Here is a 23,991-nt window from a genome sequence, read left to right as displayed (position 1 = left end):
AATAGAGTCTTTGGACAAAGTTCCAAGAACTTGTTTGAGCCTTTCTTGTATTCTTCTTCTTCTTGTTTTTGTTTTGTATCTAAAAGAGTTTTATTGTATCAAAGTGAGTGTGTGAGAGTGTTTCCTTTCTCCATTGTATCCAAATTTTTTCAACAATCAAAGACTCTATTTTCAATGGAGGGAGAGACTATCAAGATTATGAACCAAGACCTTGTGAGGTTGGATCGTTTTGATGGTTCCAACTTTACTAGGTGGCAAGACAAGGTGAGATTCCTTCTCACAGCACTCAAGATTTTCTACATCCTTGATCTTACCTTGGCACCATTACCGGAACCAAAGGAAAATGACACACCTCAAGTGGTGGCGGCAAGGAAGAAGAGGGAGGAGGATGAGCTCATATGTAGGGGTCATATTTTGAACGCCTTATCCGATAGGCTATATGATCTCTACACCAACACCAATTCCGCGAGAGAGATTTGGGAGGCTCTTCAAAACAAGTACAAAGCCGAGGAAGAAGGTACCAAAAAGTTTCTTATTTCTCAATACATAGATTTCAAATTTTTTGATGAAAAGCCTCTCTTACCACAAATTCATGTGTTGCAAGTAATTGTGAATAAGTTGAAAGTTCTCAAAATTGAACTTCCGGAGGCCTTCCAAGTTGGTGCTATTGTGGCTAAATTACCATCAAGTTGGAAAGGTTACCGGAAGATGATTCTCCACAAGAGTGAAGATTACTCCTTGGAAGAGATTCAAAAACATCTTCGCATTGAGGAAGAATCGAGATCAAGAGACAAAATGGTGGAAGAGTCCAATGGTGGGACTAACAAAGCCAATGCGATTTCAAAGGCCAATCATCCTAGAGGTAAAAATAACAACAACAAAAAGAATTCCGGAAATTATATGAGCCCCAAGAAAAATCAAGAGCAATTTAAGGGCAAGAAAGGTCCTTGTTTTGTGTGTGGAAAACCCGGGCATTATGCTAGGGAGTGTAGGTTCCGAAAGGACCAAAAAAGGGTTGTGGTGAATGCAATTGATGAGGAGATCATTGCAACACTAAGCGATGTGTGCGTTGTCCAAGGAAAGGTGCAAGGATGGTGGTATGATACTTGTGCCACAGTTCATGTTACCTATGACAAATCTCTTTTCAAGACCTTTGAAGATGCAAAGGGAGATCAAGAGGTTCAAATGGGCAATGAAGGAAAATCCAAGGTGCTTGGCAAGGGCACTATTGAAGTTGTTTTTACCTCTGGCAAAAAGGTTATCCTTAAAAATGTATTGTATGTCCCCGATATGAATAAAAATTTGGTTAGTGGGGATTTGCTTGGCAAACCGGGTATCAAAGCGGTGTTTGAATCCGGTAAGCTAATTTTAACCAAATCGGGGAACTTTGTGGGAAAAGGGTATTCTTGTGATGGGATGATCAAACTTAGTACCAATGACAATATCAATAAAATGACGTCTACTTCCGCTTATATGTGTGATTCAAATTCTTTAATTTTGTGGCATAATAGGCTTGCACATGTTGGTTTAAGCACTATTAAAAGGATTGTGAAATGTGGTTTGATTGCTTGTGATACCAAGAAATTTGAAAAGTGTGAAATATGTGTTAAATCAAAGATGATTAAAAAGCCTTCTCATAGTGTTGAGAGATCATCTAATTTGCTTGATTTAATACATAGTGATCTTTGTGAACTTAATGGCATGTTAACAAGAGGTGGAAATAGGTATTTTCTTACATTCATAGATGATTGTTCTAGATTTACCTATGTGTTTTTGTTGAAAAACAAAAGTGAAACTTTCAATGCCTTTAAAGTTTACAAAGCCGAAGTTGAAAATCAACTAGGAAAAAATATTAAGGTGCTTAGAAGTGATAGAGGTGGTGAATATTTCTCTAGTGAATTCAATTCTTTTTGTGAAGAATATGGCATAATACATGAGTGCACCGCACCCTATACACCTCAACACAATGGCATAGCGGAGAGAAAGAATAGAACATTTTTGGAAATGGTGAATGCTATGTTATTGCATGCTAAATTGAATTTCAATTTGTGGGGTGAAGCTTTGTTGACTACTTGCTATATTTTGAATAGAATTCCTATGAAGAAAAATGAGATATCTCCATATGAGTTATGGAAAGGAAGTAAGCCTAATATAGGTTACTTCAAAGTGTGGGGGTGTCTTGCTTATTGCAAGAAAACGGATCCAAATAAAACAAAATTGGGTCCAAGAGCCATTAAGTGTGCATTTGTAGGATATGCCTCAAATAGCAAAACTTATAGGCTATTAGACTTGGAGTCTAATGTGATAATTGAATCAAGAGAGGTAGAGTTCTTTGAGAATTTGTTGAGTGATAGCAATTCTCAAGTACCTACTAGTGTTGGAGAGTCTCAAGAGGAGACACCTTCAAAGGTTGTTGAGCAACCCATTGTGCCTCGGAAAAGCCAAAGAGCTAGAAAAGAGAAAGTGTTGGGATCGGATGAGATTGACTCTCAAAGAATTTCCTTTTACTTAGTAGAAGGAAATAGAGAAGATATTATAAGAAAAATTCCTATAGTACTTCAAATAGAGGAGGATCCCAAAACATACAAAGAAGCTATGGCTTCTAGAGATGTTGCTTTTTGGAAAGAGGCTATCAATGATGAAATGGATTCAATTATGTCCAACCAAACATGGGAATTGGTAGACCTTCCACCAGGATCTAAACCAATAGGGTGCAAGTGGGTATTTCGAAGGAAATATCACACCGATGGCATGATTCAAACCTTTAAGGCTAGATTAGTAGTTAAGGGGTTTAAACAAAGAGAAGGTATTGATTATTTTGATACCTATGCGCCGGTGGCTAGAACAACATCGATTAGGATATTGTTTGCTTTGGCATCAATTCATAATCTATTTGTTCATCAAATGGATGTCAAAATGGCATTCTTGAATGGGGATCTCAATGAGGAGGTCTACATGGAACAACCGAAAGGTTTTGTTCTACTGGGGAATGAAAACAAAGTGTGTAAGCTTGTCAAATCATTATATGGTTTAAAACAAGCTCCCAAACAATGGCACGAAAAATTTGATCATGCTATTCTTTCGGATGGATTTAGACACAACAATGTGGACAAGTGCTTATATTCTAAGACTTGTGATGACTATATGGTCATAGTGTGTCTAAATGTGGATGACATGTTAATCTTGAGTGATGACATGAGAGGAATAATAGAAACGAAAAGGTTTCTATCCTCAACCTTCAAGATGAAAGATCTTGGAGAAGTTGATACTATATTAGGTATCAAAGTGAAAAGAAATAGTGGGGGTTATGCTTTGAACCAAACCCACTATATTGAGAAAGTAGTTAGCAAATTTAGTCATCTCAAGATTAAAGATGCTAATACTCCATTTGATTCAAGTATAAAACTTGAAAAGAATGATGGTAGATCGGTGGCTCAACTTGAGTATGCAAGTGCAATTGGAAGTCTTATGTATGCTGCTCAGTGTATTAGGGCTGACATTTCATTTGCAGTTAGTAAACTAAGTAGGTTTACTAGCAATCCAAGCGTGGAACATTGGAAAGCTATTGGTAGAGTTCTTGGTTACCTAAAGAATACCAAAGAACTAAGCTCCAATATTCAAAGTTTCCTGCTATAATTAAAGGGTATTCAGATGCAAGCCGGATATCGAGTGTGGGAGATAATTTATCTACCACAGGTTGGGTGTTTACACTTGGTGGTGGGGCTGTCTCTTGGGGATCCAAGAAACAGACTTGTATATCACACTCAACCATGGAGGTAGAGTTTATAGCTCTAGCTGCAACTGGAAAAGAAGCTGAGTGGCTTAGGGATCTCATGATGGACATCCCTTTTACTGCAAATAATGTGTCAACAGTGTCGATACATTGTGACAGTCAAGCCACTCTAGCTCGTGCGTACAGTGGAGTGTACAATGGGAAGTCTAGACATATAAGCATTAGACATGAGTATGTAAGACAATTGATTCAAAATGGAATCATCTCAATCTCATTTGTGAGGTTAAGTGGAAACTTGGCGGATCCTTTTACTAAACCTCTTACAAGAGATTTAGTAAGGATAACATCTAGAGGGATGGGACTAAAACTCCTTAAATAAAACTCACCAATGATGGTAACCCAACTTAATACTACGAAATGACTAGTCTTAAGTTCAATGGGTAAAAACAAGTCATTGATAAGTGGGTTGTGGCAGCATTAGAACATGTGAGTTCCATCTGTGATGATTAATGTTGGTTGTTACCGTTGGAGGGTTAAGCTTAAAGCTTTTAATGAAATTCAGTCTATGTGTGACAAACATCTTAAAGGTAACAAGGATGTTGGAAGAATTTCACCTATGTGAACTTAGGGGTGGTGTCGCCTCTCATGAGAGTTGGAGTTTCTTTCAAGAAAGTTCATGAATGGATTGAGCACATGACCATAAAAGTGCTAAGCAAGAAAATAATGGGCACTCGTGTGGTTAGTGGAAGTGTGTGTGTTGTTACCAGTTTCGTTACAAGGAATAACTGGTTCAATGCTACAAGCAACCTGGGATTTCAACGGAGCTTTGTGACAATTACACTAAGGTAAAATTCAAATCGAAAGATATTTTATTTTATGCATTTTCACTGTTAAGGTTATAAGGGTTTATGTTTATTTTTAACCAAGTGGGAGATTGTTATATTTATATATATATATATATATATATATATATATATATATATATTGTTGGTTAAAAAATAAAGTGTAAGAAGAGTTACACTTTTGAAAATAACTTTTGGAAAATAAAGTGTAAGAAGGGTTACACTTTTAATGTGTGAATTAAACACATGACTAAGTTTTGAAATGTTACAAAACTTGAAAGGTTGAGGAAGACAATGAGTCTTCTCATCTTTGTAACTTTATAAACTTAAGAGGTTAAGTGTAAGGGAGTTACACATTTGAGATTAAATCATGTTTAATGTGTGAATTAAACATATGATTTAATTTTGAATGTTACAAAGATGAAGAGATTGAGGAAGACAATGAGTTTTTTCTCATCCTTCTAACCTTTTTTCAACCCTAAGAGTGCTATATATATGACTTTTCTTCTTTTTGAAATCTCATGCATAAAAGTGAAAAGGCTTGATCAATCCCAAGACTATTTCCATTTAGTTCCCAAAAGATTTCTAGAGGTGGGAGGAAATAGAGTCTTTGGACAAAGTTCCAAGAACTTATTTGAGCCTTTCTTGTGTTCTTCTTCTTCTTGTTCTTATTTTGTATCCAAGAGAGTTTTATTGTATCAAAGTGAGTGTGTGAAGTGTTTCCTTTCTCCATTGTATCCAAATTTTTTCAACAGGTCTACCTTTTCTCATGGTTCTTCTTCAGATCTGCAACTTATTCAAAGGACTCTAAACCTTTTTCTTTCACTTCTTCTAAAAGAATGCACATGCATATAGTAGAAAATGGCCAAACTTTGCTTGTTCAAGCCTCTATACCAACCAAGTTATGGGATGAAGCTTCTCAAGCTTCAGTCTTTATTGCAAATAGATTTCCAACCCTTATGCTTCAAAACAAAACACCACTGGGACATAGTATGAACCACAAAGATATAAATGCCTAAACTTCTTTTGCAATGAACATTGCTGACATTTAAGTTGTGTCATTTATTTTTTTAATTTTCATAATGAAAACATGAGACTTCTTAAAGTTCTTATAGAATCGAATTAAACCCTTTGCAAAACATACTATTCATGCCTTCATAGACAACCAAGTTGATCAAGTTAGATAAGAACATTTTTTTTCTTCTTAATTTGTTAGAAGTTTAAAATATTGTACTTATTTCTATAAACTCGGTTATTGGACACCCAATGACTTTTTCAACAATATTAAGTAAGATTGCAACTTGGGTGATTTGGGTTAGGTTAATGGCAAATTTGAGCCTAATCCAACTTGAGTTTCAACTAAGGCATTCAATCCAAGCCCAACTCAACCTTGGTTTTTTAAGTTCTAATTGAGTTTGAGTTAGTTGGATTAGACTCAAGTAAGAAAGGTTTATCAAGTTATATAATTCAAAATCTATTCACAATTTTTTTTTATAGATAACTGATTAAAAGGAATGAAATCTTCCCCACTTTGGAAAACTAACCCTTCACCTTTTTTTAACCTAAAAAATACCCATTTTTGACAAAAATGCCCTCATCTTTGTCTTGCAAAAGTAACCCTTTCTTTTAAAATACACATATAAATAATGAAAATGTTGAAGGGTATTTATGTCAAAAATGGGTTACTCTTCAAGTTCAAAAATAGGGAAGGTTAGTTTTACAAATTTGGGATATTTTCATCATTTTTAATCAATTAATCATTATATATATTAAAATTTAAATAGTGACTAAGATAAAATTTTCAAATAATAACAAAAAAATCAAAATAAATGTATACATCTTTCAAAAAATAAAAAGTATATGATAAAATTAAAATTTGATATTTTCCTTAAAAATCTAAAAAGAAGATAAAGAAAATGATTGTCATTACACAAGTTATAAATACTACAAAAATATTAAATTAGGTTTGGGCTAAGCTCAAATTCTTCAAACCTTGATCCAAGCTTAATTCAAATTGAGTTCAGATTGAAAAGACTTAATCAAAGCCTTACTTGAGTTTTAAAAATAATTGTTTAAACATGCCTAGAAAGTCAAGTTGGGACAAGTTAACTTGCCTACTTGCCAAGTTGCACCCCTAGGATCAAACAAAGTTAAGGTAGCTTCGTAAGTTCCACAAATAGTTATAAATTTCAGCATATACTTATATTATTAATATTAAAGTTAATAAAGAGGTTGAGAATTCTAACAAGTATAATTATATACTATTCCATAATCAACATACTTATAATATTACCTTAGACAATAATTCATATTGGAATTACAACATTTTGTATACTCTGTTCCTTAATCTTTTAACAACATTTTCTCATTTCATTTTGCACATGCATTCTATCAAAGTTTGTCTATAGTGAATCTTGCATTTTTTGCATGTTTAAATAAACAATATTTTTGAATTAAGTGTTACAATCAATGAAATATAGATAGATAAATGGTTTTTCTATTAAATTAGCAAGTGTCATTTTTTCTAAGTACATAATTTTGTTAGGCTGGTAGTTTTTGGTAGACTTGCCTTTATAATAGAACTTATCTGTTAGCCTAAGGGTTCTCCTAATCACATTTTGATGATAACAAATCATGGTTAAGTTGCTAATTAGTTTGAATTATAAAGAATTTTAAGTTTTAGTTTGGAAATTCAGAATGATATTCGAGAAATTCATCAAAGAACTCAATGGATACAAAATCAAGACAAATGGAAGACCTTTTAATCTTAGGAAACATATGTAAGTTGAATGCATGGATGTACTTAGGATTTTCATATCTTTTCATGCATCTTTAAAAATTCAACTTATGCATTAAAGTTATATTTCCATTAAAACTCGAGTTTTATCAAATGAATCTTAGGCAAATCGTTTCAAATTTGACATACTCATTGACCTAAAGACCTTGTATAACTGTTAGAAGTGAAAAGAATAGAAAAAATACGTTTTTGGGCCAAAAATGGTGAATCGATTGAGGTATTAGTCAATTGGTTTAATCGATTAGGGTATCAGATGACCGATTACGCTTTCTCGATTGAGGACCGGTCAAGATATGCAAAAAATATTCTCTATCTTCTAGTAGCCTTTCATACCTGGTCAATGGATATGCCTCCCTGGTCAAGGTTCAATCAAGGTCCAGTCGAAGCCTAACGGTCACTTGTCATATATTTGTTGTCTATCGACTAGTCAATTGGTTGATACTACTTTTTGGCATTTTGGCTCTCGAGGCTAGAAACTTATAAATTGAGAGGTCCACTTCATTTATGACCATAAGTACACATGCATTTATTTGTTTACCTACCTATTCTTGACTCAAAAGTTCTCATTCTTTCCTTGGTGCATTAAATCTCCACGTGCATATTCCTTAGTGCACTCTTATGATTCTTCCTAGCATTTGAGTTGTATTTAATCCTTTATTGAGTTAGGTTGAAAAGTTTAAATTTGTACTTGAGTGTTTTTGTGAGTGTTAAAAGCTTCAAGTGAATAGAGACTTGAAGGGATTGTATAAGACCCCATTGGAGTCGGAATCCAAATGTAAAGGTGTTGGAAGCTTGGTTGAAACTTCAAGTGTGATGAAACCCTCACTCAGTTAGGAGTTTGAGGAGAGTGAACATATGCAAGGGGTGTCGAACCACTAGAAAATTTGAATTTGAATTCTCTAATTTTATTTGTTTATATTTGTACTTCTTTTGCTTAAAACCCAATTCACAACCCCCCTCCGCCCTGCCTCCTCTTGGGTATTTTCCTAATTAAGATAAGCCTTTATTTTCTCATAACCTATATATAAGGTTTGTAGTCAATATTAATATTGGCAAGTGAAGGTGGCTTTATTTTCTGGTATGCTATTCCTTATTTTTTTATTTTTATTTTTATTTTTTAGCTTCTTCTAGATTTGGATTAATATGAACCATAATCGACAATATAAATGTAAATAGACACACATTTCCTAATTTGTCAATAGAAACATTAAGTAGTTGGTATAACCAATAAAAAAAATGTATTTTATGAACTTTGCATAAGAAAGGAAAAAAATTTCAAATAAAATTTGTTCAAATTGACGTTCTCCCTCCAATTTGATGAAAACTAAAAATGTGTTTTATGCACTTTACATAAAAATAAATAAATTCAAACAAAATATGTTCAAAATGATATCTCTCTCCAACTTGATGAAAATTTTGCAACTTTGTATATAAATATTAATATTTACCAAAATAATTAACAAATATACATATATAAAATGATACACTATTTAAAAGATCCAATCATATGGGTAATATCATTATTATTTTTATATTAAAAATAGATGGAAGATTCAATTAAGATTACAACATGAGCAATTGAATTTTGTCTAACCTAATGACAATATAATTCATAACTTAGGTTAGACCTGCGTAAAATATAAACCTAAACTAAACTTGGGTTCAACTTAAAGCAACTTGAACTTGATTATTTATTTATATAAAATTTAAATTAATATACATAACGCTTTGTTTTCATTTTATTTTAGAATTTTTGTTTCGTTATATTAAATATGGCATAGGGCTAAAGTCATTGGATTGGTGTAGAAAATGAATATTGTACATTGACATGTTATCATATAAACCAAGGTTGTAAACTTCTAGTCAAAGATATGTTATTTATATTTTTTTTTTGTCTTTATTAAATGCAAATTGATTAATAAATTTTTTAGTAAAATGCATATGAGATTCACATAATAATGGTTAGTTATAATATTATTTTAATACAATTGAGTTACCCATTTTTATATTGATACAATAGTTATGTATAATATGAAATTTATTGTTTATGATATGAATTATTATAATATCTCTTTATAATATGTGACCATTATATTATAATACAAGTCATATGATAATAAAGTTACATATGGTAACATATAGAAATATATTGTAAGAATTAATAGATTGCTAAATATATTATTTTACTACTAATATTTAATAAAATATATAATAATACATTATGATATATCATAATGTAGCATATAATATCATGTATCATATAACATATAATATTTAATAATTAATTTAATATGAAATTTATTACTTAATATATAAATAGAATATAAATACCATATAAAATATTATATAGTATAAAATATAATACATATTATAAGAAAATAAAATTATATATGTTAATATACAAAAATAGAATAATAGCTATTTTGTTAATAAAATTCAATATAATATAAAAAGGACATGAATCACCTCAAATAAAAGAATCATTTCTCATTCTTAAGTGTTTAATAATAATTTAACATTTTTTTTAAGATAGCAATTCCACTATATTATTAAAATACATTATTTTCATTTTAACATATAAAATAATCAACATGAAAGTTTATATTGATAATGGTAAAATAAAAAATAAAATAAAATAAAGTTAAAATATATTTTTTATTTGCCAATGAATTGGATCTGCCTTGATTCGATTGATAATGAAATTTTTGACTAGAGAAAGATTCTATGACATAAACACCCAAGCCAACTTGGTTGATCGATTGACCACCTAACAGATGATGAAATTATTGATCGATTTGATCGAATTTTGAAAAATCTTTCTCACCGTTAGAACAATGAAACTTTTGATCAAGATATTATGACTACATTATTATATCTATATATAAATATATCAAATATCTCACATATAATAAATCTATACATTATATATGTCATATAATAGTAATATGAAACATAGTATATACTAAGTAATATATAATATAAATGATAAAACAACATATAAAAATATATTTAATGGATACAAAATAATATATAATATTCTATTTTTGCCAAGCAAAATCCTATCTTTATTGTCACGATTTGAACATATTGTGACCACATCAATCATTCAATTGATCAAATTATTTTATGACATGACTAGTAAGAAAGCGTGACTAATAAAAAATATATTATCACATTTATTAATTATTATATTATTAAAATACATTTTAATTACCCATTTTTACATTCAATCGAAAATGGTGAATAAATTTTGTATAAATTTAATTAATAATTGTTTTCTTATTAGATAGTCGTAAAATCAAATTACTTGATTTTAGGTCGGTTTAGTGCATCTAAACCTAATCAATCTAAAGTTATATTTATTAATCAAAGTTTAATTCGTTGGATGTAATTTTAATAAATTAATTTCATATTTGGGTTAGGCTCGGGTTAAGTACTAATATCACATGATCAATTCCAACATATTTTCATTAATCGGAGCCCAACCCATGAGATTGGACTTTGATAAATTAATAGCATACACTTGGGTTGTGCTCCGGTTGACCATCGCCATGCCCAATTGCCCACTTGGAAGTGGCAGCCCTAGATTCAACCAACTAAATATTAAAAAAATTGATTGGGAGCAGCCGGAAAATTTATAATCTCTGGACAAAACAAATTTCTTTTCATTAACCTAGAAAGGGCATTGAGCACAGAGCTTGAGAGTCTATTTTCCTATTGGCGGGCCATTTCCCAAATCGGGGAAAACCAGTTCTGATAGAAAATTTGCACTCCTGTCGTGTCCCGCCGAGGCAGGGAGATTCAAAACTACTTTTGGGGAAATAGTGCAGAAAAGTACGGAAACAAAATACGAATCTTTCAGTTTTGGTATCTTCTGAGTCTCTCAACTCTCAACGCTGACAAAAGGCGACGCGTCTGAAAATCTCTAAGCACATGTCGCTTCCTTGCGGCCCTGCTCCCGAAGCCAACCTCTCTGCTCAAAAGAATCACGTCTTGATGGAGGATTCCATGGCGCTCTCTGATGATGCTGGGAAAGTACAATTTGTGCCAGTTTCTAGTTCGTCGCCTCCCGAGCCCGACAAAACCTCGGGGATTCAAATTGTCGAGAATCCAAGTGATTCTGTTTATCGGAAGACGTGTCATCAGGTTCTTTTCTTCTCTTTTTTTTTTTTGTTATTTATTGTATATCCTTTTTTTTTTTTCTGTTTGGTTTCCGGGAAAATGTGGGAATATCGGCTAAATCAGTCTTTGATCGTTAACTATTTTATTTGTTTCAAATCTACAATTGTGTAAAAAAGATCGGAAGATTTTGGGCGTTTTTTTCCTTATTAATTCCTTCCATCTTTTATCAGAAACCAAACAGAGTAAATGAAAATTCTAATTTTTGTTCTCTTCGTTGTTCTTTGGGCATTCTGTTGTGATATCTTTTGGATTGAATTTAATGTTGAAGTGTCGGCAAAAAACGAGAGACTCTGGGACACTATGCAGGAACCTGAAGAAAAACAAGCCTTGTCCTATTAAGTACTGCCAGAGATGTCTCTTAAACAGGTCTGGTATATGTTATATACTTCTTATATATATTGAATATATTGTTGTCTGATGGGAACTTACATATTTTCCCAATTGACTTGGTTGATCTTGAATTAGATATGGAGAGAAAGCCGAAGAGGTGGCACAGTTGGAGGATTGGAAGTGCCCTAAGTGCAGAGGCATTTGCAATTGCAGTTTTTGCAGGTAGTGGATTTTTCTTTTTTTCTTTTTTTCCCCCTATCGTCTACAACTTTGGTATGGTCTGTTCAATTCCTCAGAAAACAGGGGACCAGACAAAAAATTTTGAATTTTATGTTTAATATTATTTTGGTTCCGGTGAAATGAAAACTCTTCCCAATTTAAGTGAAGTACTTGTATTAGTTTGAGTTTCTTGGATTCCAAAATCCAAATAATGAAAAATATAAGACATGAATGGGGCTTCTTTATTTTTCTAAATTTTATTTCCAACTAATTGAACCATGCTATTTGATGTTGCTAATTTTTTCAGTGTATCTAACAAAATTGTTTTTTCTTTTTTTTTTTTTCTTTTTTTCCAGGAAGAAAATAGGTTGTGCACCTACTGGTATTCTGGTGCACAAAGCCAAGGCAACCGGATTTTCTTCTGTTTCAGAAATGCTGCAAGTTATGGATCCTGACAATAGTGTTAAGAATGTAAAGGAAATGGTTGCTTATCCAAGAAAGCCTGCTACCCCAAGCAAGGTGTAATAGGGGCGTTTTATTTCTTGATTTATTTATCTTATGTATGACGAGATGTGAGAATTTTGAGTTTTAGAATGTTAGGTTGGTGGAATTTTGTTTTCTGTTATATATATACACTAATTCATACTTTTGACAGGAGTCTGTGGTTGTTTCCCCTAGAAAGCTAGGGAAGGAAAACTCATTTGATGGAAAGGATGATCCAAACTTGCATCTGGAGGATTTAACACTAAGCCCTGATGAGAAGAAACCGAAAAAAACAACTAGCGAAGAATTAAAGGAGCATGATCACAATGTCGATAATGGTAGTTGTTTAAAGAAGAGTAACCTAAAAGGGCTGTGTATCACCAACGAATTATCTAATAATGAAGCAAAACCAGAACAAGAGGATGGTGATATCCTGCAAGAGAAGAGTTCTGAGACAGGATCATCTCAGAAAGTGTCTTCTGATTCCATTGAAATAGGAGAAAACAGAGAAGGAGATGGCACAATTTGCCAAAATATGGGAGGTTTAGATAATGCAGGAGCCAAGCGCTATAAAGTTGTCAAATCGCATACAGTTAAGAACACTTTGAAATTTCAGAACAGAGCATTTGTTGTTGATGTTCCATTGCCTCAGGGCACCAAGTTAACTACTGTAACTGGCATTGAGTTGCCTCCTGAAGATGTTGGGGATGCACTGCAATTCTTAGAATTCTGTGCAGCTTTTGGAAAGGTTAAATTTAAATTCTGATTCCATGCATTTACTATTAGACCAATAATGTGATTGCATCTTACAGAAATTGATCATTCACTGCATCTTGCAGAAACTGTTCATGGTTTGCATTAGAAAGCTAAACAATTTCAGAGCAAATATTTGTGATTTGTTATTGTGTTATATGATATCTTATTTTAATTACAACTGCTCATGCCAGGAGAAAATGATTATTCAATCAAATCTGTCTGGAGTTATTTTAGTTGAATTTGTGGATAAGGTTTTGTTTGGGTAATTGGTTTGATATTTATTAGCATAGAGCTTCCAAGTAAGGTCGCTTTATATTAATGTTAGATAGGAGTCTCACATCTTGACCGTTGTTCATATGGCTTAAAATATGTCTTTTAGGGAAATTTAGGTTTCATCATCTTTTGCACCAAGAGTTTTGATTATTATTGATACTTTATCATCTTCTTTCCTTTTTATGTTGCAATCTTACTACATACCAAAATACTTAGAATCAAGTTATGGATCACTTTGATTTGGACTATTTGGTGGGAAAGGAATGTGAGATTTTTTAATCATAGGTGGACGACTATGGAGGCAGTTTAGATTTGTTTTACTTATCTTCTTCTATTTGGGCTTCCATTAGTAAAGCCTTTGTGTGCACCCCTTTTGAGTCTCATACTATTACATTGAGACCTATTCTGTAAAACTATTAGCTTGATTAAGGAGACACTTCATGTATGACCTCTAATGGGTATTTTGAAACCTTTTTGGTGTTCTTTGGGTAACCTAGGGCAGCAAGGGAATGAGGGATTTCTCAGTGGCCAAATTGGTACAGTGGTAAGGGCCTTCTCTAAACTTGTGGCGAAGGATTTTGCTGTTGAGACTGAGATTCTAGCTCTTTTGGACAGTCTGTTGCAGGCTGAAGCTTTGAAAGGAAATTATGCTGTTTGCATTTCTTGGAAGGCTAAGAAAGAGAGGCCCTTGGAAATTTGATAGGTGGCTGCACTAAACAATTGGTATTACCTCATATTTGGTTTGTCCCTTGTGTAGACCCCTTGATAAGCCAAATATTTGGTTTCTATTTTAGGAGATTCTTTTCCTCTTAACTTGTATTGACAATAAGTAACTATCTTAAGCTATTAAGTTAGAATTACTTTGCTGGACTAGTGTGCATCTACTTTCCTTTTCTTTTATTAGGTTTTCTATAGTATTTGTGTACTGTTGGAAGGATTTCATCCTTCTTTATACTTACTATTACATTACACTGAAACAATTCTTCATGATAAAAGCAATTGAAATTTTAAATTGGATTAATAATGTGTTTAGGATTTGGGGTTTGCTAGGTTTTATAAAATAGAAAATTGACATAAATAGTATCATATTACAATAGTAAACATCAAAACAGTCAAACCCTAAGAAAATATTAGGTAAAATATATAGAAATAAGTAACCTCACTTAAAATAGAAGGGAACGCTTAAAATAAAGCATTAGTTTGTTAAAATTTAATTTTAAAAAATATTTTTTGGAGGGAAACAATATTTTGTTAAATTGAAAAAGATACAAGATAAGGTTGAGCTATCTTTCATGCCATGAGCAAAAGAGGAAGGGATGAGCACTAAATCTAAAGAGAAGAACAGAAAATAGGTACATGAAGCATCCAATAATTTACACTAAGAAACACAAAAGTTGGGAGGGAGGAAAATCCCCAACAAGAAACTATCACCAAGGGGGAACTTGTTTCGGTAGCTAAATCTTATGAATTCAAGCTTCCGATTTCTGAGGTTTTCTTTTCCTCTGAGCCACCCAAGAGATAACAATTGAAGTCCCCTCCACTTACAGTTCTCTAAAGTACAAATCAGTCACCTTGGTCAAGCCTTCTATTAAAGCTAGGACTTTAACATTAATAGCTAAGCATAACCATCTGGATTGGAGAATGCTCTAACCACGTTGGCATCATTTTTTTTTCCTTTATTTAATGACCACCAATCTTAACTGATCTCTGTTGTCCATTGAGTGACCATTCAAATAAAGTTTAAAACAGCCTAAGATGAGGGTATACCTTCCAACCAACTTCTTTTCTATTAACACTGCATTTGTCTCACAATTCTCTACTTTTCAACACAATCATGCTAGATGGAATGCCTCCAAAAATTCTTAGCAACAATAGTGAATGATATCCTACAAGTTCTCAACAAGCCTCAATTTCTAGAAAAGAAAATCTTAACATTCTTTTCAAGCTAAATAACCTAGAGAATGACTAAAAAAAGCCCTTGCTAAAGTATTCTCCTCATTTGATTTCTCCTAAGAGCCTTAAAGGTAATAGTCATCATGTCTACAACCCTTGTGCGTGTGTGGGGAAGGAAGTGGGGTTGGTTTCTGAAGAGACATTGTCCTACTCAAGTATTCTTTTCCATGAATCCAAGGCAACATTACAACTAAGAAAAAAAAAGTGGTGCACATTTTCTTCACTAACATAAAAACACATTACTTAGGCATAGTTTTAAAAGGCGTAAGGTGCACCTAAGGCACAAAAGTATCCTATAGCTTAGGCGCAAGGTGCAACACAAAGCGCACATCTGAGTGAAGTGAAACCTGACCTAATGTGCATATCAATTTTATAAAATATGATCCAAAATCCAATCAAATCCTTAAAAAATTTAAGATTTCAAACATTTAAAAGAAGCATTCAACAAAAAAAGTAATAAAATTATATAAATTTTAATATACAATTACAAATTTCAAGAATAAAAGTGTTTAAAAATGAAAAGAAAAGTAGACAAGGCGCGCCTCTTCAACAAGACGCTATAGCTAGGGATTAGTTGCACCTTGGGCCTAGGCGTGCTTTAAGCACACCTTTTAAAACTATGTACTCAGGACTGATAACTTGTGGGATATCCTAATATTTTCCAAGTCATTTACTTTAACCTCTTTATTGGCCATGAGTCATGTGAAGGCCCTGAATTTAGTGAAGACTTTAAACTTCCCAATATAATTGGTCCACAGAAAGGTAACATAGTATGCAATCTTTATTTTTTTTCATAGTTTCTGCTTTGTTGAGTGGTAATAGCACCACCGAGATGGATATTAAAGCTACATAGGAATAAACTTAGGGCATTAGAAGGCTGCTTGATTTTATGCAACAACCAAAATAGGTGGATTTGGTGTCTTGTTAATAGGTGTGAACATATAAATTACGTTATGTTTTGCCTGTTGTCTTTTCGGAGTTGTGTGGTGTATGTTTGTTTTAAACATATTGGGAATAGCTGCAAAACGTGACAATACATATATGAACTGCTATAAGCCAATATGCCAATATGTTAATATGTTTAATTTCATGAGAAGGTATTAAGAGTAAAAAAAGGAATGCAAATATTAGCATTCATCATCAATAATTATAATTGAGTTCCAATTCCCATATTTGCATATTGTAAAGTAAATTGTAGTGCAATGCCTGTCAATGATATACAGCATTTTACATGAAAAATGTGTCACATTACATGTATCACATAGGCGATTTTAAGTTTTGGGCAACTATGGTCTTGTTAGAAACATTTTTCTTCTTAATAGGAGAATGGGTATACTCAAACCGAAATGTTCAATTGAAACAAATGATGTATAACTGAAAATGGTAGGATAGTGTGACTTATGGCGTTTAATGTCTATACTACTTTTGTGGACATTTAATTCTATTTACCATGGATAATCCAGGATAAATAATGAATGTAAGGGTCGACTTTCCTGCCCCTGCCCCTGCCCTCCCTCTTCCAATTGATTATTTTGGTAATATGTATATTACTTAATATTCCAATGCTATGCAAATGCTACATAGCTAAAATGTTCCCTATCATATTGCATGTTCTTCTTTTCGTCCCCTTATTTCTTGTTGCTGCTGCTAGGCTTTTGATCTCAGAAAAGGGCAGTCAGAATCTATAATGCAAGAATTGATAAGTGGCTGTAGCAAGCACCGTGGACAACAATCGTTAGGTGTTCGATTTCATATCAAATTGCTGTCTCTGATACTAAAAGATTTAGGACAAGAGTATGCATCTTCACCCTAGCAATTATGTATATAAAATTAAATTTTATTCCTTCTAATGGGACATTTAATTATCTCCATGCATTTTCTATTTAGCTCTCGACCCTTAAGTTCTGCAAATGGGAAAAATTCATGGTTGGTAGCTCTAGGGCAATGTGTCTCCAAATCCCAGTGTGCTTCGAAAGAACTGCCCTCAGACTGTTTTGATAGGGGTAGTGATGGATATGACGAGTTGGACTTTTCAAAAAAGATCAGACTCCTCAATTTTCTATGTGATGAAGTTCTTTGCACTGAGTGAGTGATTATGGTTGAATATGGTACTTTTCTTTGTCATTATGGTTTAATGCATCATTTTCTTGAACTTTATCCTTTTTTTTTCCTTACATTTTACATAATGATGAACAAGTTCAATACTCTTTTTTCTAGAAAATTGAGGAGTTGGACTGACCGTCAAAATTCAAAATTTGTTGAAAGAGTAAAGGAAGCAAAAGAAAAGGTTCTTGCTGCAAAGGACAAGGTAATGCAACCAAGAAGAAATGGCCTTTTTAGATTGATCATAATTATTATTATTATTATTATTATTATTATTATTATTATTATTATTTCTGTTTTAAAAGTAGATATCTTGCACAGAAGAAGCTCATGAAGCAGAAGTTGCAAGATGAGACAGCCAAAGCCATCATTGCACAAAATAGTGCTCCTATCTTGATTTCAGAGCATGAACCTACTGTTTCCAAAATAAAAACTGAAGTTGCACAAGCCCATGCGGAGATGCTGGAGGCAATAAGCATGGTACCCAAGAGTATGTTCTAGATTCCTACCTGTAGTTCATGTGGTTCAAGAAAGAGCATGCTTATATATTTTCAGTTGAATGAGTTGTTATCCTCTTGAATAAAAGAATATTGCTTTATCTTTATATTGTGCTGTGTTATTTCATGTTTATACTGATGGTTTAGAACTAATGTATAGGGCTCTCACTTTCTTTCTCTCTCTCTCTCTCTCTCACGCACATGCACACACATATTTTTGCTTTCTTGGTATTTTTTCATTATTGGAAACTGCTTCCAAGCTTGATATTTGACTTAATGATGTTGCAATGCAAATACTGCTTTTTGCTCTGAAAGAAAAAGAAAGTATATATTTAATTGATGTAGCACTTTTGCTGCTTTTAGCATATATTAACTAAATGAATGGATTGACCCATTGAAGAAGACTTCTGAACCATTAAAGGATTTTTGTTTTCATGTCTCTATTGCTCTAAAGGTAAAATGTGTGGAAGCTACAACATTCTTCTGCAGCTTGCTTATGGAGACTCCTTGTGCCTTATGGTTTGCATGGTTGTATCATTGTTGAGATGTGCTCCATATTCCAATAGATTATAATTATAACAGGAATCTCTTTATGGAATTAAAATCAGGATTCTCCAAACTATATTTATTTTGTCTATCTATCGATTTTTTTTTTTATTACTTTCTTTTTCATTCAGAAAACTTTCTATTACTCACAAATTAAAGTTAAATTATTATTCCATTCTCTGAAAACCTTTTCAAATTGTTGTCTTTGATTGATTAGTTCCATGTTGTGTCCTGAACCATGTTCCTGAAACTAAGCTTATTGTAGTCCTGAAGTGCATCAACCAATTTAATACCACAGTAACTGAGAAAGAGGAAAAGTTTGATATCTGCACTTAAATTATTGTTCAAAAGAGAATGATGTTAAGGCTAGTCAATTTAGAAGAAGTCCTAGCATTGTATATTTTATTCAATTAACAGACTCAAACATCTTCTGAAGATGCACAAGCTCAAATTCTATTTCTTTTCATGCTGAAGATGGACAACCCAAACAGTTTACCTTATTAGAAACATTGAATATGCTATTTATTGTATACATGTGTAAGTGGCAAATATGGGTAGGTTAAACATTTACTACATTGTATCTTCTAAATGAATCATATGCTCATAATCATTGTACAGGTTATCTCAATCTTACACCAATTTAACAAAATAATTTTTTTTAGTTGCATGTGCACTGATCTTTTTCTTCATTGACTCTTACAACATATTTTAGGAAAAGGTTTTACTGATTGCACCATTTGATTTAGTTGAATCCATGAAGAATACGTGTGACAATTAGAATATTTAAGTTAATATCCATTTGGTTTTTCTGCTTTTATCATTCAGGTTTTGTATCTTCATGGGTCTGGTTAGAGTTACATATTTTCAGTGATATATTCTGACCTCTGCAAACAATGTCCATAGGAAAACAAAGGTCTGATGCTGTTAGAACAGAACCTCTGCTTTTGGATGTTAATGGTCATTCATTTTGGAGATTAAATGGCTATTCTGGTGAACCAGATATTTTGCTTCAAGGTTAGTTTTGCATGCATTATTTTGATTGTTAACGAAGTCCAATTTTTATGAGTTTGGATGCCATTAATTTTCCTTTTCCATTGTTCAGATATGGGAACAACGGATGAAGGCATCCATGATGAAAAATGGTTTTCCTATGAGCTTGGACAGAAAAAATCGGTTGAAGAGTATATTTCTTTTAGGTAAGATTAATGATTGGTTTCCTCTCTATTTTATGTTGCAATTTCTACAGAGTATCATGAATGATTCTTACTACATTTTAGTTTCATTTGAGGCTTTTCATGCTTTGCATCTAATTTTATTAATTAAGGACTTCAGACTTCAGACTTCACATTTTCTTTTTGATTTGTTTCGGAATTCCTTGATCTTCAGCATTATGTTAACCAACCAAGGTCCTGAATAGGCCTTCATTTATGAAATTAGGAAACCTACTCTAACATGTACAATGTTCACTTTAGCAATTGTTACCACCATTAGACATGGAAACCACTCTCCTGTCTCTCATATTTGAGAATCAATGACGTATGTAGCACGTGCCACCCTCTTTTTGGTATATTCTTGCATTTTCATTTCTCAGGTAATATTTTAGATTACAAAAATAGATGTCATAATTATTTCATCATATAACTTTTCTGGTATTTTGTTACTCAAAATATAAGCATCTATCTTGTTCACTGAATTTAACTGTCCTGCATCCAAGGTTGAAGCAATGGAAGTGAAAGTGAAATACATGAAAAGTGAGTCTTATGATTTTAACTGTATATTCTGAGCCATTAAGAGAAGTATATTGCATTCAGTCTAGATGGTCTAATAATGTATACCTGTCTCAAAATTTACAAGGTTAGCATTGAATATGATTGGAATTGCATGATTTTAATACTCTTGGAAAATGGCAGGCGGCTAAAAACTTTAGAATTTCCTACTTGGAATTCCATCATGACAATCAGTTGTAGCCCATCTTCAGTCTGGACCAGGATGCAGGGGAAGTTCAATAAAAGTGAAATTTCTAATAATCTGACAGTTTTAGTGGTTTGAAGTGCATGTGACATTTTTCTGGAAACTCTTTCTGGATGTGGGAGGTGTGGCATTTTACCTTAAGTAGTGTTGGAGTCGATTCTTGTTTGGGACGTTAGTACAGAGTGTGCTTGCAATGTTGTTTCTTTGATTTTATGATCCATAGGAGAACCTTCTTCAATATTCATCACATGTAGCTAGCCTCATCTAATGGGCATCTGCACTGAGATGCCACCATGCCTTTGGATTGATTTAGCACTGGCAGGAAGATGGGGGAGGTCATGGTTACACAATCCGCATGGAAATAGGGTTAGGCATGATTTTTTGTCAATGGTTTTATGTGGAGTGCAGCTGCTGGTGAGTTGGCACCTGGAATTGAGTTTATGTATGATGTGCCATTGAACTTTCCATCTCAAGAACAGATGGTTGATGCTCATAGATCAGCATGTCAATGTGGAATTTAACACCACCACCTGTCTAGCTGTAATTTGATCTCTTTGTCGTTGTACCAATTATTTGAGATAAGTAAAAGTATGAAACAACTAAAGCAAAGAAAGCGCTTTGTGCTGATGCAGTTCCATTCCTCAAGAGAGCAAATCGAGGAGTACACTTTCAAATCATAAATATTCTATTGTGTTGATTCTCATTTCTAAACTTACAGTCTAGCTTAATATACAAACTCATGTGCTAATGAGAAATGAAAAGCGTCTTATATTTTACTATTACATGAGAATCATTTTACTTTTTTACAGGAAGGAAGTTCCTGAACTGATTCTTGTTTTATTTATGACCTATGGTTTCAACTTTCATGTTTACTTGGTTGTTGATATGCTTGACACTTTCAGAACAATTTTTGCTCTGATGCAGGGAGAAGAAGCTTAGGCTTCACACAGTTACTGAAAAGCTTCCCCTAGAAAGTGCGAAGGAAGAGTTTTTGCATGATTCTATGGATGAGCTGCAATGTTCAACTAGTAAAATTGAGGTACTGCTCTATTATTCCTTGATTGCTAGTTACTGCAAAGTATGTTAAATCTTAAGAGTGCGTATGGCAGTAATTGTAGAAAGTGTTTCTAGTATTTTTAATACTAGAATGATGAAAATTTCCAATTGTTATAAAAACTAAAAACACTTCCTAAAATCACTACCAAATGCACTCTAAGACTGCATTTGGTAGTAATTCTGAAAAGTGTTTCTAATCTTTTTGACGCTTGAAAATTTTTATTTTTTAAGTATTAGAAAGACTAGAAACACTTTTTAGAATCACTGTCAAACACACTCTAAGTCACAAACAAAAGTGATTTTATAGATTAAGTTCAACTCTATACTTTGAGCCTTTTTTTTAAGAAATGCTCTACATTAGAACTATATGTTATATTTTATTTTGGAAAGAAACTAACTTCATGTTTCTTTCTTGTGAAGCAGACAGCTAATGCTATGAGCTAGAGACTTGGTTGTATATGAATTACTTCCAATGTGCTGCTTAGCTTCATTTTTTGACGATTCAAATATGTAAATGTAAATTGATCACACCTGCATCATTGTTCAAGTTGCATTTTCTGGATACCCACAGAAAAAGTTGCTTAGCTACAAGGTCAGTTTGCCTGAGGTGTGTTAGTTTATACCTTCGGAACAAACAAGTAGAATCTAATTTGCATTTCAATTATGGGGATTAACACCATTGGAAAATAACACCTATTTCTTTGGCAAAGATGAGGGTCATAGCATATGGGCTGTGGGTTTGAATTTTTGTGACATAATCTGCAGCTAATTTTCACATAAAGTTTGGGGCAATGCATAAATTTTCATGATATTGGCAGTTAAGTGCTGATGTTCATGAATGTCCGGGGTTGTCTAATAGTGGTCAGAGAGAGGGGACCCTGAACCTTTTCTCAAATTCTGACAGGCAGGGGATTTGATTGTTGTTGTATCAGCAGCTCTGCTTGGTTCAGTGCAAATTTTATTTATATTCTAATCACTTTGTTGGATATTTTCTCAGATCAGAAAGAGACCTACATCAGGGATTATGATGTATGCCAATAAAGATGCTAAGAAGGAACAAGAAGATGAAGAAATTCATGAAACAGACTATGCTGAGCCCAGGATCCCAAAATTTGCAGATAAAGAATCTAGGCAGCTGAGCCAGATTGAACCATTCATCTGAACCCTGCAACCAAAGGCATTTCCATGAGTGACCTGGAAGTTGGCCCCTTGATGTGCTGTTACCTTCCAAGATGTCGTGGTCGTTATTCTAGTTACTCTTCTGACAGAATATACCCTGAGACAGAGGATCCCCAGCCATGGAAAGTCTGTCTGTAGTAGAAGATTTATATGGTAGGGATAGGTGGAGTCCTTTAGTGCAAGAAGTTTCATTAGGTCACGGTTCATATAGTTCTTTACCGTACTCATGCCCACACAGCCAGTCTAAACCACATAACTATGGCTCAGGCAGTTATGAAAATTCTTCCTAAAGATAGAGATTGGCATCATGACAGGAGTTGAATGACTTTGATGTGATTGTAGTAGCCACAGATGTTTTCTTATTTGAGATTCTGTATGAGACTTCTGGATGTGTTTGTATGACCCACATTGTAAATGGTGGAAATAATTCGAATATGTCCAGAGCATTAGTAGCTGTCTTATTTACAAGAGTCCACGTGCATCAGTCATTGCATGTCATAGGTTGAATGTGTGAGCTCAATTGATACAAACCAATTATTGAGTGCTACATCTCCGTTTAGTGTCCGGCTGTCACATGTTCAAGATATTTATAGACTAATATGATACCGATACATCGTCTCAAACTCCAGGGTATAATGCATAAGTAAGTTTAGACCCTTTCACATGCCCATTCTACTTCTATCACAGTGCTACATTTGGACTCTGGATGCTATTTATCTGCCAGAACATCTTTTGATGGGTATCAAGGAGGTGCCTCTCTCTCACTTTTCACTCTCTTCCACTTTCCCCTTAAAACTCTGAACTTCTCCTTGCCATCCACACTATTCTGCTCTTTCTCTCAACCTCTTCAAACCTTAAATTTGCGTTTTTTTTTTGTTGAATAGAAAACGTTAAAATATTTCATTTTATTTTATTCAATTCAAAGTAATTTATTAATATTAATCAATATAACTAAATTAAATTTAAATTAGACAAACATCATAGAATTTGTGTAATGTCAACAAACAAGTAATAGATATATAAAAAACTCACTATCCTCAAAGAACTTCTTAAATTAGAGATTGAGTTATA

At 33.2% G+C, this 23,991-nt stretch overlaps 1 protein-coding gene across 4 annotated transcripts; it reads left to right on the top strand.

Annotated features, from left to right (window-relative positions):
• Positions 1-10,914: 10,914 nt before the first annotated feature.
• LOC100265150 (uncharacterized) lies at positions 10,915-23,467 on the top strand. 4 transcript variants are annotated; one of them, XR_787569.3, is made up of 14 exons: positions 10,915-11,518; positions 11,823-11,920; positions 12,020-12,106; positions 12,460-12,622; positions 12,759-13,334; positions 17,220-17,362; positions 17,456-17,653; positions 17,786-17,876; positions 17,993-18,161; positions 19,618-19,728; positions 19,817-19,910; positions 21,610-21,724; positions 22,165-22,333; positions 22,739-22,788. XR_787569.3 is itself a non-coding variant. In XM_019225362.2 (13 exons), the coding sequence occupies exons 1-13, from the start codon at positions 11,306-11,308 to the stop codon at positions 22,183-22,185; spliced, it is 2,082 nt and encodes a 693-aa protein (XP_019080907.1). In that variant the 5' UTR covers positions 10,951-11,305; the 3' UTR covers positions 22,186-22,338. The 4 variants fall into 4 exon arrangements, 2 of the variants coding, with proteins under 2 accessions (XP_019080907.1, XP_002279583.2); XR_787567.3 differs by having other exon boundaries at positions 10,951-11,518; positions 22,162-22,333; XM_019225362.2 differs by lacking the exon at positions 22,739-22,788 and having other exon boundaries at positions 10,951-11,518; positions 22,162-22,338.
• Positions 23,468-23,991: the final 524 nt, after the last annotated feature.

This window comes from Vitis vinifera, chromosome 14 (assembly GCF_030704535.1).
Source record: "Vitis vinifera cultivar Pinot Noir 40024 chromosome 14, ASM3070453v1".
NCBI classification, from domain to species: Eukaryota; Viridiplantae; Streptophyta; class Magnoliopsida; order Vitales; family Vitaceae; genus Vitis; species Vitis vinifera.
The sequence above is the reverse complement of the archived record's forward strand: the minus strand, read 5'-3'. Positions and strand labels throughout refer to the sequence as shown.